The 18,263-nt window shown below is 34.5% G+C and overlaps 1 protein-coding gene across 1 annotated transcript in view; it reads left to right on the top strand.

The window, feature by feature from the left end:
• The window catches only part of Znf804b (zinc finger protein 804B), a 533,610-nt gene extending 515,649 nt beyond the window's left edge, over positions 1 to 17,961 (top strand). Inside the window, exons 3-4 of the mRNA XM_074064806.1 lie at positions 7,140 to 7,270; positions 13,734 to 17,961. Of these exons, the coding sequence (XP_073920907.1) occupies positions 7,140 to 7,270; positions 13,734 to 17,370 (3,768 nt within the window). The 3' untranslated portion in view covers positions 17,371 to 17,961. The remainder of the gene's footprint in view (positions 1 to 7,139; positions 7,271 to 13,733) is intronic.
• The last annotated feature ends 302 nt before the right edge of the window (positions 17,962 to 18,263 follow it).

The raw sequence follows: 18,263 nt of genomic DNA, 5'->3' as shown, positions 1-18,263 counted from the left end.
GAACAATCTCCTTAATGAACATGTTGCAAAAATCCTTAATAAAATAATGGCATTGATCTATCATTTGATCCAGCAATACCACTCTTGGGGATATACCCAAAAGACTGTGACACAGGTTACTCCAGAGGCACCTGCACACCCATGTTTATTGCGGCACTATTCACAATAGCCAAGTTATGGAAACAGCCAAGATGCCCCACCACTGACAAATGGATTAAGAAAATGTGGTATCTATACACAATGGAATTTTATGCAGCCATGAAGAAGAACAAAATGTTATCATTCGCTGGTAAATGGATGGAATTGGAGAACATCATTCTGAGTGAGGTTAGCCTGGCCCAAAAGACCAAAAATCGTATGTTCTCCCTCATATGTGGACATTAGATCAAGGGCAAACACAACAAGGGGATTGGACTATGAGCACATGATAAAAGCGAGAGCACACAAGGGAGGGGTGAGGATATGTAAGACACCTAAAAAACTAGCTAGCATTTGTTGCCCTTAACGCAGAGAAACTAAAGCAGATACCTTAAAAGCAAATGAGGCCAATAGGAAAAGGGGACCAGGAACTAGAGAAAAGGTGAGATCAAAAAGAATTAACCTAGAAGGTAACACCCACACACAGGAAATCAATGTGTGTCAATGCCCTGTATAGCTATCCTTATCTCAACCAGCAAAAACCCTTGTTCCTTCCTATTATTGCTTATACTCTCTCTACAACAAAATTAGAAATAAGGGCAAAATAGTTTCTGCTGGGTATTGAAGGGGTAGGGGGGAGAGGGAGGGGGCGGAGTGGGTGGTAAGGGAGGGGGTGGGGGCAGGGGGGAGAAATGACCCAAGCCTTGTATGCACATATGAATAATAAAATTAAAAATAATAATAATAATGGCAAACCAAATCCAACACACACATCAGAAAGATCATTCACCATGACTAAGTTGGCTTCATCCCAGGGAAGCAGAACATACGCAAATCTATAAATGTAATATACCACATAAATAGAAGCAAAGACAAAAACCACTTGATCATTTCAATAGATGCAGAAAAAGCCTTCAACAAGATTCAACATCACTTCATGATAAAACCTCTAAGAAAACTAGGAATAGAAGGAAAGTACCTCAACATTAGAAAAGCTAGATATGACAAACCTACAAAAACATCATACTTAATGCAGAAAAACTGAAACCATTTCCCCTAAAATCAGGAATGAGATGGGGGTGCCCACTATCCCCACTCCTTTTGACTGTAGCACTGGAATTCCTCTTCAGAGCAATTAGGCAAGAAGAAGAAATAAGGAATACGAATAGGTAAAGAAATTGTCAAAATACCCCTATTTGCAGACAATATGATCCTATACCTTAAAGACCTAAAACACTCCACCCAAAAACTCCTAGACACCATAAACAGCTTCAGCAAAGTGGCAGGATACAAAATCAACCTACAAAAACCATTAGCTTTTCTATACAAGAATAATGAACAAACTGAGAAAGAATATATGGAAACAATTCCATTTACAATAGCCTCAAAAAGACCCCCAAATACCCAGGGTTAAACATAACAAAGGATGTGAATGAGCTCTACAAGGAGATATATAAACTCCTGAAGAAAGAGATTGAGGAAGACTACAGAAGATGGAAAGATCTCCTGTGCTCATGGATTGGTAGGGTCAACATAGTAAAAATGGCAATACTACCAAAAGCAATCTACAGGTTTAATGCAATTCCCATCAAAATCCCAATGACCTTCATCACAGAGACTGAAAAAATCTACCCTAAAATTCATTTGGAACCCAAGAGACTGCGACTAGCCAAGGCAATACTCAGCAAAAAGAACAAGGCTGGAGGTATCACGATACCCAACTTCAAACTATATTACAAAGCAATAGCAAGAAAAACAGAATGGTACTGACATAAAAACAGACATGAAGACCAGTAGAACAAAATAAAAGATCCAGGTATGAATCCACACAACTATGCCCATCTTATTTTTGACAAAGTTGCTAAAAACATACAATGGAGAAAAGACAGCCTCTTCAACAAATGTTGTTGGGAAAAGTGGTTATCCATCTACAAAAAACTGAAACTAGATCCATGTTTATCACCCTATATTAGTATCAACTCAAAATGGATCAAGGACCTTAATATCAGACATGAAACTCTGATGTTGGTACAGGAAAGAACAGGAAACACTCTGGAAATAATAGGTGTTGGCGAGGATGTGGGGAAAAAGGAACCCTTGTACACTGCTGATGTGAATGCAAGCTAGTGCAACTGGAAAAAAAACTTGGAGGCTTCTTAAAAACCTAAACATAGATCTACCATATGATCCTGAAATCCCACTTTTGGGGATATACTCAAAGGAATACAACACATTTACTTCAGAAGCACCTGCACACCCATGTTTATTGCAGCGCTATTCACAATAGCCCAGTTATGGAAACAGGCAAGATGCCCCACTACTGATGAAATGGATTAAGAAATGTGATACCTATACACAATGGAATACTACTCAGCCATGAAGAAGAATGGAATCTTATCATTTGCAAGTAAATGGATGGAACTGGAGAACATCATCTTAAATAAAGCGAGCCAGGCTCAGAAGGTCAAAAATCATATGTTCTCCTTCATGTGCAGACCATAGATCTAGGGCAAATATAGCAATGTGGTTGGACTTGGGTCACACGATAAGGGGAGAGCACATACAGGAGGTATGGAGATAGGTAACAAACCCAAAACATGAAAGTATTTGATGTCCCTACTCCAGAGGAACTAATACAGAAACCTTAAAGCAACAGAAGTCAATATGGGAAGGGGATCAGGAACTATTGAAAAGGTCAGGTAGAGATGAATCAACTTGGGTTGTAACACATCTGTACATGGAAGCAATGCTAGGTATCTCTCTGCAGCTATCCTTATCTCAGCTAGCAAAAATAGTTTATTTTTCTTATTATTGCTTATGTTTTCTCTTTGACAAAAGTAGAGATAAGGGCAGAACAGGTTCTGCCTGGAAGCGAAGGGGGAGTAGGGGAGAGAGGGAGGGGGTGGGGATTAGGTGGAGAAATGGCCCAAACAATGTATGCACATGTGAATAAATGAATAAAAAAAAGAAAGAAATGTTTATTTTTCTGTGGTACTCCATTATATTTGTTCCTGAATTGACTAATATAGCACTGGAATGAAAGAAGAGCTTTAGCAAGAAGCAATAATATAGACCAATATCACTCATGAACACAAATGAAAAGTCCATAGCAAATCTTAAGAAATCAAATCCATCAGTATTTGGAAATAATAATTACCAAGCAGCATTTTTCTATGAATGTAATGCTTATCATATAAAACCAAAAGAAAGTATTTAACACATAAGCCAGTAATGGAAAAGAATGGTATAATCATTTTTAATAGGTGCAAAATGTACTTAAAAATAAAAAAATTCTTGGATCATGTTGGTTAGTTGTCTTTGCTTTCCAGCCTTCTACCTTGCTGATTAAAGGATAAAAATGCAAGGTATTGTTCTCGCATTACTTATTCTTTTTTTTTTTTTTTGCAGACCATAAAATGATAAGGCATATTCACTTTTCATCATCTGCTGTACACAATAATATTTCTGCTTTCTTACTATTCTTTGTGAAGAATTTAAAATTGCAGTGTATTTTAATGAAATATGTATGCCATAGCTGTTCTCAATGAGTTGTTCCATTGCATGCCTTAAAATCTTTAAGGCATGTTGTTTAGCTTTTCTTTACACCAAGGTGGCAGATTCTAGACAGTTAAGGTGTTATTGCTTAAGTAAATGAGTTCTTATCTGCACAGGGTAGAAAATGTAGAAACCTAAGCAAATCCAAAACCTGAGACTGTCAAAATTTGACATCTGGATTCTTAGAAATTCTGTCTGTCTGTCTAGTGGCAAACAATCCTTTTTCCATTAGACAAAACCACTATAGCAGATCTTTTTATAACAGATATGATCACTTGGAGAAACTTTTTCCAAAAATATTACATTTACAATTAGTGTTGTGGTGCTATTCAGTGGAGGGGCATGGAATGCTCCCTGTATAATTGACTTTTCTTTTTTCTACAGTTTTGCCAATTTTTGCATTACATATTTTAAAGTTCTGCTATTAGATACATAAACAGTTATAATTATTATGAGGTCTTGATTAATGTGTCCCATGATTATCAGGAAAGAAATAACCTTCCTTATTCCTAATAATACTTTAGTTTCTAATCTGTTTTATAGTGGTATAGGTCCTGTAGCCTTTTTTAGTTACTGTTAGCATGGCATATATTTTTGCATTCTTTACTTTTTACTCATTGTTTATTTTTTAACTTGATTTTTTTAAGTTCATATTAACTGTATCTTGTCTTTTTAAATTTATACTTAAATCGGTACATAAAAACATAAATGTGGCTGGGGTCTTACTGAAGTGGTAGAGCACTTGTTTAGAAAGCACAATGTCCTGAGTTCAAACTCCAGGACCACAAAAACACACAAGTAGAAACATAAATATTATACGTACTGGTGGGGTACCATGTGATGTTTTGATACATGTATGTATTGTGTATTCCTTAAATCAGGTCAAAGATACTCATCTACTGAGACATTTATCATGTCTTTATGGTAAAACCTTTCCCTGCCTCTGGTAACCACCACTGAACTCTGCATGTTCATGAGATAATCTAGTACTCATCTTTTCAGGCCTGGTTTGCTTCACTCTACATAATGTAAATGTGTTTAGACCATTTACAACATATTGACATGTTTAGATCTGAGTTATTATCTTGCTACTTATTTTATAATTGTCTCATCTGCCTTACTTTCCTTTTTACTTTTTTCTTCCTTCTATTGGATTAAGTAATTTTAATGATTTTCTTTCATCTTCTATTTGGTCCTATTGCTTGAAATATTGTTTTTATCACTTTAATGGTTGCTATGGGGTTTATGGTACCTTCTTTAACACATCAGTTTACCTTCAGTTGTTATTACACTACTTCATATATAGCATAAAAATGTTTCAACAGTACATGTCATTTATCCATTCCCAGGCTTAATGCTATTATTGCATTCATTTTATTTATATACTTGTTGTAAACTTCAAAACATAGTAAATTTTTTAAGCATTATGAATATTATAAGTACATCTTATGTATTTATGCTTGTAGTTAACGTTATTTGTTGGATGAATGAGGCTGAATACATGATTAATTTCTTTAATTCAGAAATTGAAGTACATCATGAAATTTGGAATTTTATTTAAAAAGTCAGGTGCACTCCAGAGTTTCAAACATGATTCTAGTTAGGGGAAATCAAGAATCAATTACTATGAAAAATGAATCAATTTCCTCCCCCATGTTATACAACTTTTTATATGGTTGCAATACCACATATTAAATGAATATGATGTTGAATCTTTTAAACTTATTAGTAACTGAAAACAAAAAAAAAATCTTTGTTTTATGTGTGTTCTTACATTGTATAGGGCAATTTCCCAAAGGTTTTTGCTCATAAAACAAGCCTTCAATCTAAAATCTAGATTACCAACCAGCTGAAGAAGTGGGATAGGAGGGTATACAGATGTAGGGACTTCGTAAGCCTCTCTACCCAAGGCTTTTGGCTCTGTCATGTTTAGACCTTCCACTGTTTATCAGCTGTTAAGAACTATTGATCATTATTTCTTTTCTACCAACCCAGAGGACATATTTTCTTTCTTCAAGTTCCCTATTTTTTTAGAAAGCTATGAAGTTATTTATAAAAAAAAAAAAATTGAATTCAGGTTGACTCCACTGTGCTCCCTGTGGCTTTTTCTAGTTCTGTGACACTCTTGTTCCTTGTGCTGAGATGGTCCCCATTGACAGGCTAGTCTGCCTTCTTCTTCAGTGACACAATTTAGATGTGGTTATCTGGACAGCATCTCCTTTTCAAGAATAAAACTAATGATCGTGAAAGATTTGGGCTGTTGCTTTACTGGTGGAAAACAGAATGTTGCATGGTCCTCAATAGCTTTGTAGTTTTTAACATACCTTGGAGATGCCTTTATATTAAACTTGGGAAATGAAAATAAATGAAATAGACACGATCTTGGACATTTAGAATCACTTTGTATGGATTAATAGAGGTTAATCTTCAAATACAATCCCTATTTGAGATTAACCAGAGTTCAAGGTGCTCATTTGATTATGTTTGTATCTCAATTCACTCAATACTATCAGGTATGTGAATTTTGAAGGCAAAATCCAAACAGTTAGTGAAAAGCATCCAGTATGCATGAAAGTCAATTGTTTTAGGGAAAAGATTAATTAGAAACAAGTAGTAGTTTAATTTAAATAAAACAAGGCCAATCCTCTCTCTTGAGTTTAAATTCTTGACACATTTTATTTTTTCATCATGGTGCATATTTTCACCTGAAAAATGAATTAAAAATCATATTTTAAGCTGTGAATTAAATATTTCATAATAATAGAAGCAACTTACTGAAGGAAGATCATTCCACCCAGTGTATTTAATGACCATCTTTTAAAAAATTTATTTTGGTGGTAACAGTGGTTGAATTCAGGGCTTGATGCTTGCTAAGCAGATGCTGTAGCACTTGAGCCATTCCTCCAGACTTTTTTGTTTTAGTTACCTTTGGATAGGGTTTTGCAGAGTTTTTTTCCCCTAGGATTAGCTTTGGGCCATCATCTTCCTACCTAAGCCTACTACATCACTGAGATTACAGGTGTGAATCATCATACCTGGTGCTAATGGGCATCTTCTTTATAGGTAAGGAGCCAGGACAGGGAGGTTGAGGAAAGTCCATCCCGTAACCTCCTCTCCCTTCATGCTCCTTCACACACAGCACATTTATCCTGTCTGCATTTTCTCAGATACACAGATGATTCAGTTGTATAGCCACGGTGACCCCACCAAGATCCAGGGTTGAGCTTTGAAGCACATTTCTTCTGTGAGTGTGACCAGCTTTGAGAACTAGATTAGCTGACAATTACATTTATCTACTAAATTTATCTTGGAGCAGAGAACAGCATCTATGGAGATGCCTTTACTCTTCCTGAAAATCTGCTCTGTTCTCAGGACAAGGTTTAATAAGCAGAATAAAAGCATATAACACTCATTTATGATTTCCTGTTTTTCTTCTTTTTTTACAGAGACTGAAAGAATTAAAGCAACGAGAATTTGCTCGAAATGTGGCTTCCAAGTCTTGGAAAGATGAGAAGAAACAAGAAAAAGCACTTAAGCGACTTCATCAATTAGCTGAGTTAAGGCAGCGGTCTGAATGGTAAGAATTAGAGGGATCTGTGATGTTTCAGAGTGTTTTTCAACTTCTTGGGACATTTCTACCATAAATCCATTCTGTTCACTGTAACAATGTAAATTTATCATTAATCAACAAATATATCTGAGAACATTTGTTTTGGTTGTTTAAGATAGAATCTCCCTATGTAGCCCAAGCTGACCTTGAACTCTCATGATCCTCCTGCCTCAGCATCCAAGCAGTGGAATTACAGTGCGTATCATTGTGCCCAACAAGGGGCAAATATTTTGAATAACTAAAGGATTATAAATTGATTACCTTTTTCCATTTGATTTTTGCCTTCCAAATATTGTTGATGTACTCGCTAATGAAAAGGTTTAAAAAATGATTCTAATATACTACCATTTATCCTCTATTTAACTTAAACTGGCCTGATTCCTCAGTAATTTATTTTAAATCTTACAATAATTATTTTAAAAACCATAAGTAACAATGCATCCTTTTTGGAGAAAATAAGTCTTCTGTGCATTCCCCTGTATACACCTGAATCTAGAATAAATGATACCATCATTGTTTGGCAGTCAAACAAGAGGTAATTAATGTAGTTAAATTTACTGCACAGTGCCATTTACAGTGACAATTATAATATAACAAGTGTTAAACTAATACATTCTTGTAACTGAAAAATAGCAGTTTTACAAAGCTACTGAACATTTCAAAGTTGTTACCTGGAATGTAATTAAATTTGCAGATTGTGATTTGTGCTCATCCAAATCATAATGTGTAACACTAATGTAGCTAATTAATGTAATTAATGTCAACAGCAACCTGCTGAATTGTGAAATTTATAACTCTGTGCAGAATTTAAACCCCTGTTGTTTAAAGGAAAAACAATACAATAACAGGAGTGAGTAGTTCAATTATGTTAACAAAAAACATTAGACTTCAAAAGTGACTATAAGGACATATTTGTTTTTTTGGATCAATTATGACAGAAAATAGTATTTAACTTGCATATATTCACATCTTTTAAACTCTTAGTGTAATTTAATTAACTTATAAAAATACATAGCTACTAAATTAAAAACAAAACAAATATATTAAAAATAAAAGAGAAATTTAGTATAAAGAAACAGTGAAAGTACAGTATGTATTCAGAAGTTTAGTTAAGATGAGAATGCATGCCTTGAGGTCCCATATAATCATAGAAGCAGAAAACATATTTGGTACTGACATTTTCACCAGCCAATACAATGAGAAAATTACAATATGTTAATGAAACATGTCAATGATATACCAGATAGTCTTCCTCAAAACAAAACTTAAAAGAACAAGGTCTATGCTTATTAGGGTAGCACACAGGAAAACAATTCTAGGGAAGATATAAATTACTGCTTCATGAATTATGAGTGTTGATAAGTCAGATCATCATAAATGGAGCAGTTCCACTGCAGAAAACATCCTCAAGATTGGTCCTCTGCAGCCAGACCAGATTTGCCTTGTTCCTCAGCTAATCTGTGTAGTCTTAACAAACACAATTTTGTTTGTTCTGCCACTCCGAAAGTTGTCACACCTCTACATTTCTACTCTGGGAAAGATTCTATATTTTTCTGTAGGAAAAATAACAAAGGATCAGAGGAGCTTTGAGGAAATGGCAGTGAAGAGTGCTGGGGATGATGGAGTTGATGGCTGATGTTGATAATGGTGCCGATGCTCTTGTTTACATTTCTAAGTTTGCCAGAACTACCCATTAAGGTCCTCGAAATTAAAAGATCCACTCTATTAAGTTTCAGGTGTCCCTCTGCAAACCTTATTTACTTAATAAACACAAACCTAATGACATCTGGATTAGTGTACTTTATAGAGCAGGCAGCTTAGAAAGAGACAAAAGTTTCTAGAGGCAGAACTTAAAACCAGGAACATTATTTTTTCCGTTCTACTATTCACTATCTGCTCTCTAGCCAATTTCTCTATCTGCTTAAACAGTCTCCTGATATGAGGGAAGTCAGTGAGTAGAATTATTAAATATTTAATTGTGATAGATAAATTGACAGATAATAGTTAAAAATAAAATGAAAAATAAAAAGATCATTAACATGACTCCACTCCTGGACACCCTTTCTTTGTCCTGTATCCTCATAGCGAGGGCTTCTGAGTAGGATGATCCATATAACAAGAGTTTTCTGTAGAAAGAGAGGTGATAGTGAAAATATTTGAATCAGACTGATGAAAAAAATCATGACAGAAAACTAGTAATGAACTCATATAGAACAGCCAGCTGTGGCCATCTCTTGGATAGTTCCACTCAACATAGATTTTTCAACAAGATCACCTATTACACGGGCAGATATTCACTCTCTGTACATGAATTTCTAGTATTTATTACCTTGATATTGAGATTTTCCAACATTTAAATATTTTAGGACTGTTGATTCTGAGAATATGAAGTTTTCTATATAAGAGCTGGATAAAGTTGGACATTATGAAATGATACAATTTAATGAAATCATGCTGTTTTAATATGTTTTATTTCCTGTTTGGAAAATATCCTTTGTGTACAGAAGAAAATTAAATTGCACATTGGCTAAGTTGTTTAGCATTAGTATTGGGGGAAGTATTGGAAAGGAATCCATTAATAAGAATTAAATGACTAACTATAGTCACTTTATACTAGCTATTATGGATGAAATAATTATGTCAAAAATACACAGAGAAATTAAAGAGGGTTCTAAAGAAGAAAATGAAAAAAACAAATGAGATAGCCATAAAAATTAAAGCTTTAGAGGGAGTAGTATGGTAGTTGCCCCAGACTGGCAATAAGGAAAATGAGATTTTGGTCAAAATATACAAGCTTTCAGATATTAAGTTCTTGGTACTTAATATGGAATATGGTGGCTATAGTTAATAATATTAAATGATTTACTTGAAATTTGCTTAGATAGTGTACCTTAAGTGTCCTCAGCGCACACACACACGTGCGCGCACACACACACACACACACACACACAGGTAATTGCAAGTGATGATAGATTTGCAAATTAATTTGATTGTGGAAATAACTTCACAATGCCTACAAATATCAAATATTATGTTATATACTTAGAATGAATGCAATTTTATTTGTCAATTATACTTCAGTAAAGCTAGGAAAAATAAAGCTTTATTGTGTTATACCATAAACTTGAATTAAAATAATAGGCACTAAAACACCACAAGGATAAAATCAATTAGGATTTTCCAAAATAACAGAAATAAATCTTTAAGAAAAATAAAATTAAAGTTTATAAACAATAAAATAAAATGTCTAAAGCATGAAAATAAGAGGACTCCAAGATTAACAATGAAGATAAAATGGGCTGGGGTCATAGCTCTAGTGATAGAGTGCTTGCCTAGCAAGCACAAAGCCCTGAGTTCAAACTCTAATGCCACAGAACAAAGACAAAATGCTAAAACATGAGTAATCATAATAATCATAATGAGAGTTGACTAGAATATGAAAACAAGAATTAAAAACCAGAAGCTAAGAGCAAAACATAATACAAAACAATAGGAAGAAAGAGGTTTAAAAATATTTAAAAGACAATTAAGGAGGAAGCTTGCACTTTAGAGAGACAAATAGTAAAATAAAACAGCAATATAGAAAAGATTGTTTAGATGAACATATATCAAAGCAATAAAATGCATAAATCAGTGCCAGGAATATAAGCAAAGATATTACTACAGAAAGTGTATATTTAAAATATTACATAGAAATATTAAATATGTGAATCATAATGGAACCCAGAAGAGATGATAATAGTCATACTCTGGACTTTTAGGATAATTACTGATAATATCAGATTCATTTGACTTCCTAGAGAAGGAAACTTAATTCAGAATTATAGTTCCGACTTAATCCAAAATGGGACCACAAATATGAAAAAAGTCTCTTTGGCAGGCAAAATACTGGACTGAAGCTGCTTCTGAACCTCATCCTTCTATGCCCAGACTGCAGACATTTTAAAAGACCAATAACATTTAAGTAAACCTCTGTGCTCTTAATTTTACTTATGCTGGAAAAAATACTCTGCAACCCACACAGTATCTTAGAGTGTTTCTTCTCATATTAAATATGCCTAATATCTCCTTTCTAAAGATGAAGAGATTATTTTCAAAAGGAAGATTATTGTGTAAAAGAAGACCATTTTTATTATGAAACAGGTGCTATAAGGAACAGAGTACTCTTTAAAAATTTCTTTTTAATTTAGCTTTCTACAAGATTCAGACCTGTTTTTCATAATGCTTACTAAGGGGAGGTCACATATGAGAGAATGAGGGTAAAAGAAGTTAAGAAGGTGAATATGGTTGATGTACTTCCTACATAAGAACAAATATAGAATTTTTTTGGTTTATTTATTCATTTATTCATATGTGCATACATTGTTTGGGCCATCTCTCCCCCTGCAATATAGAGTTTTTAAACCTGTTGAAATCACCATAAGAAGGGCACTAAGGTAGAAAGGAGAAAAATAGAGAGGATGAATCAATTCAGGTTATAATAATATATATATGGAAATGTCACAATGGAACACTCTGAATAGCTATCTTAAACAAACAAAAATGCCTTTTTTTTTACAAAAACAGAGAACAGGAAAGCAAAACAGGTCCTGTCTGGGGGATTGATACCAGTAGGAGGGGGAAGGTTATAAGGAAAGGGTGTAGGAGGGTGAACAAGATGGAAATATCATGTACTCATGTATGTAAATGAAAACATGAGACTTGATGTAACTATTCCAGGAATGGGGGGAGGAGTGATAAAAGAGAATGATGGAGGGGGTGAATTCAACTGTGATATGTTGTAAGCACTTTTGTAAATGTCACAATGTTTATCCAGTACAATAATAATAAAATGTTACAGAAGTTAAAAAAAAGAGTAGACTAATTAAAATATCTGCCATGTTTAACTATAAATTCAGCCAAGTATATAAAGTTTGGTGAACAGAATGAATGAGTCTGTAGAGTTTGATGCTGATTGGTCAAAGAGCTATAAGTAAAGCCAAGGATTTCTCTTCTTTGGAATTCAAGTTACATGTTGTGAAGACATTAATTCTAATATTATTTATTAAAGAAACAAATGACTGGATAAAAATAAATAAAAATCAGGCCATTAGCCAGTGGCTCATGCCTATAATCTTAGCTACTCAGGAGGAAGCGATCAGGTAGGGTTCAAACCCTACAATCACCAATATATAAATGAATATCAAAAATAGAAAGAAGTAAATGTGTTTCCAAGCATGTGGAAAAAGCAAAAGGAAAAGAATGTCATTTCAAAACAAATCAGATAAATGATCTGATATGTGTTTTTTCCCCACCCCACATCCCTCCCCCCCAGTTTAAAACTTATTTTGTAGTGAAGAGTTAATAACCACAATGTTACAGGGACAGATGATTTTAACCTAAAGAGTTTCAACTGCCAGGACCCCATGCCTTATGCCTGTAATCCTAGCTACTTGGCAACCTAAGATTCAAAGGATCAAGGTTCAAGTCCAGCTAAGACAAACAGTTCCTGAGACCCTGTATCAACCAATAGCCTAGTGCAGTGGCTTGAGCCTGTCATCCCACCTACAGCTACAGTGGGAAGCATAAAATAGGAGGATCCAAGCTAACCTGGGCAAAGAGCAAGACCCTTTTCCAAAACAACCAGAGCAATAAAGGCTGGAGACGTGGCTTAAGTGGTAGAACACATGCCACAAATTTCATATCTTTTTTGTGTGCTCATTTCTAGTTTCCTCATTAGATTACTATAGAAACTCAGTAGAAGGAATAGTCTTTTAAACCTTTTAAAGGATAAAACATATACCTGTACAAATGGTAGAAAAATATTTTGGTGAGTAAGAAACAAAAGAAAAGTTTCTCCTCAAAATCATTGACAATATTGAGGTGGCCCATTACTTTTATAGGTATTTAGTCAAAATAGTAATGTCATAAAGAAATACGTAACTGTCTGGCTTCAAAACTTTAAAAACCAAACAACCAAAAATTATAGATAGCTAGAAGCTACAAATAAAAACATTAAAGATTAAAGAAATTAAAGAAATAGTTTTATACTTTGTAAGTAAATTTTAATTCTATTTAATTTCTTAATGTGAATGTACTGATTGGAAACCTTTTTATGAAATGTTACATCTGTATTTCAAAAAATCATTAGTTCTGAAGAACATATATTGTGATGTAAACATCATACTTTATTTTCTTTTAAAGCACTAGCAAAGATACTCACTTAGTATTACTTTATACAAATTTCAAAATTATACACTCAATGCATTTTAGAAAAGGTTGCTATAAAACAGTTATACTGACTTGTACAGGCTTGATAAAATGGTTATATTACAGGACGTAGAGCTAGTTTATAAATAGCTGCAGAACTCTTCATAGAAACATTGTGGAATGTTCACATACAATACCAAATCTAATGTCTTAATCATGTAAATATTTATTATATTTACAGTGCTTCTGGAAATGGACCAGCATACAAAGCCCCCAGAATAGCCATGGAAAAGCAACTCCAGCAGGGAATTTTCTCAGTTAAGAATGGCAGAAAGGTATCATGCATGAAGAGTGCTCTTCTCCCTAAGGGAAAGAATCTCCCTAGAAGCACTTCAGATAAGCAGAGATTTGCCATGCCAAATCGACACCAGTTACTCTCAGACAGACGATATTTGTTTGGAAATCGAATACCACAAACATCCTCAGATCTCAGCAACGCAAATCACCGGACAGGAGTATCATTTTCATTTTCAAAAAAAGTGCATCTAAAATTAGAATCTTCAGCATCAGTTTTTAGTGAGAACACAGAAGAAACCCATGATTGTAACAAGTCACCCACCTATAAAACAAAACAAACTATAGAGAAATGCAAATGCTGCCGGTTTGCAAATGAGGATACACACCTTACTAAGAAAAAAGATGTAAACATCTCTTCAAGCCATCTGGAGAGTGTTTTAAACAACACCTTCTCCATGAGTTCTAAAATTTTGCAAGACAAAAATGAATCTTTTAATGAGACACTTGAAGATTCTATTGGCATTCCTGCTTCTTTCTCTAAATCTAACAGTCATCTTTCAGATGTAGATTTTACTCCTCCCAGCAGAGAGGAGACCAGAAATACATTAAGGAATGCTTCAAAAGACAGCATTAACCACCCAGGCCAAGCAAATGCTTCCTCCAGCCCCCCAAACATTTACAAGCATCTTGATGCCAGGATATGTGAATGTCTGGATAAAATTTCATCACCAAGGCCAAGTGAAGAAAATAATAGAGTATATTTGAATCTTAATTCCAGAATGGAGAACAGAGAAAAAATTTTAAATGAAACAGAAAGAGTTAATAAAAATGTACAAAGACTTCTAAGAGAAGGATGTCAACATGATGTGACATCCAAACCATTGCCTTTTCTCCATGTACAAAGCAAAGATGGTCACACCACTCTCCAATGGCCTACAGAACTTTTGCTCTTTACAAAAACAGAGCCCTGTATCTCTTATGGCTGCAACCCACTATATTTTGATTTTAAACTTCCTCGGAACACAAAGGATGGTCAAAATCCAGACGAGTTAAAAATGGAATTGGGTAAGGAGGCCTTGGAAATAAGGACAGAAACAAAGAGCCAAGTCTCAGGTTTAATCAAAGACCAGCAAAAGTTGATCCAAGAAGATAATCAGTCTTTGAAACCAAAGATGATGATAGCTAATCCAGATTGGGAAAATTTCCAGAGAAAATATAATTTGGGCTACAATGAATCTGAGCCAAGTAAGAGTGAACATAATTTTAGTGCAAGTAATTTGAAATTGAAAAATCCTGAAGTGCCTACTTACATTGATATGTCTCTAAAGGATTGTGTAAGAAAGAATATTTGTGATAATGAACTTAAGGAAGCTTCCAAGGCCCACTGGAAAAGTTGTGGAAAAGTAGTTCTAAATGATACTAAGGAGGGCTTATCCTTTCCTACTCACATCTCTAGGACTAAAAAGCATAAAATGATCCCCTGCAATCCCCATTCAGAGTTTGAAGATGGAAATCAGTTTACCTGGAAGTCTAGTCCTTATATAGCAGGGGCTCACAGTGACTTTGGGAAGGACTTGAGTGTAATTTTCAATAGCAACAATATCAATAAGAATAGCAGTGCTTCTAGATATAAAAACCAAAGTTATAGCAGGTGTTCTCCAAAGTCCTCTCTGAGTGGACGTTCTAGCCCTTTAAACACAACTGCTGGCAGTGTGTCCAGCTTGAGAAGCACTTGTTCAAGTCATAAATCCAATAGTCAAGACAGTGGTAATTTGCTCTACATTTGTGAAAGAAAACACAAATCGGTTTTAAGGCACAAATGGAAACAAAGAAAACATAACTGTGCCTGTTTGTCTGATGAGACAACAAATAGTTTCTGTCTACACTCTGAAACACAGAGAGATAGGAACTGTAAATTGTGGGACTTATTTAAAAATAAAGAGTACTCAAAACATAGATGTTGTCACTTTAGAGAAAGACATAAACTGGGTGAAACTCATCAATTTTTAGGGCCCAAATCCAAAAGAATCATCCATTGTTATGCTAATTCACAGGTTTCTTGTGCTGGAAACAGTGAAAAAGCACCAATTTGCAGGGGTTCTTACTCAAGAGAGAGAACTTTTTATTTAAATAAAAGCAAAAAAAGTCAAGAATCTTTGACCAATCCTTATATTTGTGATCTGGGAAAGGTGAAGCATAGGCAGTGTAACTCAGAGACTATAAATTGTCTTCTAAGAAACTGTTCCGGTGGTCCTTCAGAAACCACACAGTCAAATAGTATAGAAAGAGAGAGGACCCCTCTGACAGCTAAAAGACTTTTAGAAAGAGTACAAGCCAAGAAATGTCAGGAGCAAACAACTAATTTTCAGATTTCTTCAAGCAGTTGTAAAAATGAATCAGAGACTCATTCACAAATCCAATGCACAATTCAACTTGTAGCACCAGACTGTAACAGACCATCATTGCCTTTGTCAGAGAAAAGACAATGTATAAGTAAAAGAAGAAATGATAAGGCCAATACAATTCAAAGGACTACTGAGAAAGACAAAAGCTCACAGACAAATAATTTTACTCCTTTAGCAGACAATTATTGTGATAACCATCTATCTAAAGGTATAATTCATGCAGTAGCAGAGCCTCAGTCAGTAAACAGAAAAAAGAACCTAACAACAAAAGAACAATCAAAACCTCTAATTAGTGAAGTCCAACCTTTTATTCAAAGCTGTGACACAGTACCAAATGATTTCCCTGGTGCTTTTCCATCTAATAGATATACTGGTATAACTGATTCAACAGAGACCAAAGAGGACCAAATAAATCTAGACATGCAGGATGTAAGCACGCATATGAATCATGCAGAGGGGAATAGAAACACTTACTATGACAGAACTATGCAGAAGCATGACAAAGTGGAAGATGAATTGGAATTGTGTCATAAATCTTTCTCTCCCCCTTTAATTCAACAGCCCATCACATTTTCTCCTGATGAAATAGATAAATATAAGCTTCTACAGCTGCAAGCCCAGCAGCATATGCAGAAACAGCTCCTGTCGAAGCATCTTCGAGTTTTGCCTGCTGCAGGTGCCGCTGCTTTCTCTCCAGCCTCAGCTGTTCAGACGGTTCCAGTCCACCAGCACGCGTCCATCACCACCATCCACCACACTTTTCTGCAGCATTTTGCTGTTTCTGCCTCCCTAAATTCCCATAGTAGTCACCTCCCTGTAGCTCATCTGCATCCCCTGCCACAGCCACATTTTACTCCCATCTCATTTTCAACCCTGACTCCAACCATTATTCCTGCACACCCCACTTTCTTAGCTGGTCATCCCCTGCATTTAGTCTCCACTGCCCCTTTTCACCCATCTCACTTAACACTTCAGCCCCTGCCTCCTGCAGCATTTATCCCCACATTGTTTGGCCCGCACTTAAATTCAGCCACAGCTTCTATCATCCACTTGAATCCTTTAATCCAACCGGTGTCCCACGGTCAAGATCTTTGCCATCACTCTTGCTCCAGTCAGATGCAACATTTAAATGGAGTGAAAGAGGCCTTAAATGTATCAGCACACTTGAACTCATAGGTGTTAAAGACACTCTTCTGGATAAATAAAATAAATGGTCACTACCTACAAAATGATATATTTAAAGTCATGTATATGGTTGTTATTAGATTTACAATATTGGTGCCAAATTAAAATGTAACCAATATATAAGTATGAACTGGATTATCAATATTGAAATAGGAGTATTTTAAGAATTTCTTTTATCTGGAAAAAATAGCAGCGTAAATTTAAAATGATTTTATGGAACAGTATACAGAAAGTGTTAAAGTATTGTTTGGGGTGAGTTCTTACATAATGTTACAAAATAACATAACATTCAGGCAAAGCATTAATATTATAAAAAAAAATAGAACATAATATGTTAGGTTTCAGACATTTGTTGAGTGAATGAATGGATGTGCATTGTTTTTTATTTGCTAAATAATGGTAAAAGGTCAGTGAAATAAACCATTTATTAAAAATAATTCCTTTGGTTCACTGTTGGCTAAGCTTTTAATCAATGTAATCTGTTACATTTTCATAGGAACCAAGAGATAGAAAAAACTTTTCTTGTTAATTCAGGTTGAAAATTATTTTTCCATGAAAAATTAGCTATATCCATATTAAATTGTTGAGCTTCTGTGAATATCAGTTAATTTCATTACATATAAATCTATGTCACCATAATTTTGTAATTCTAAGAATTGGTAATGTCTGAAATTAATACTGTTTAATTTTTGTTTAAGAAAAATACAAACTATCATTAGTATTTGATAATGCAAAATAAAAAAATTAATTACACATAGAATAACATTTTGAAAATATTGCTCAATCTTTCAAATATTATAGGGAATAAAATATCAAATTTTATTTATTCTTCTACTCAGAAACCTTACTGTGCTCAGTCAATATATACCTGTTTATTGAGAAAA

The sequence above is a fragment of the Castor canadensis genome, chromosome 2 (assembly GCF_047511655.1).
Source record: "Castor canadensis chromosome 2, mCasCan1.hap1v2, whole genome shotgun sequence".
Lineage (NCBI taxonomy): Eukaryota > Metazoa > Chordata > Mammalia > Rodentia > Castoridae > Castor > Castor canadensis.
The sequence above is the reverse complement of the archived record's forward strand: the minus strand, read 5'-3'. Positions and strand labels throughout refer to the sequence as shown.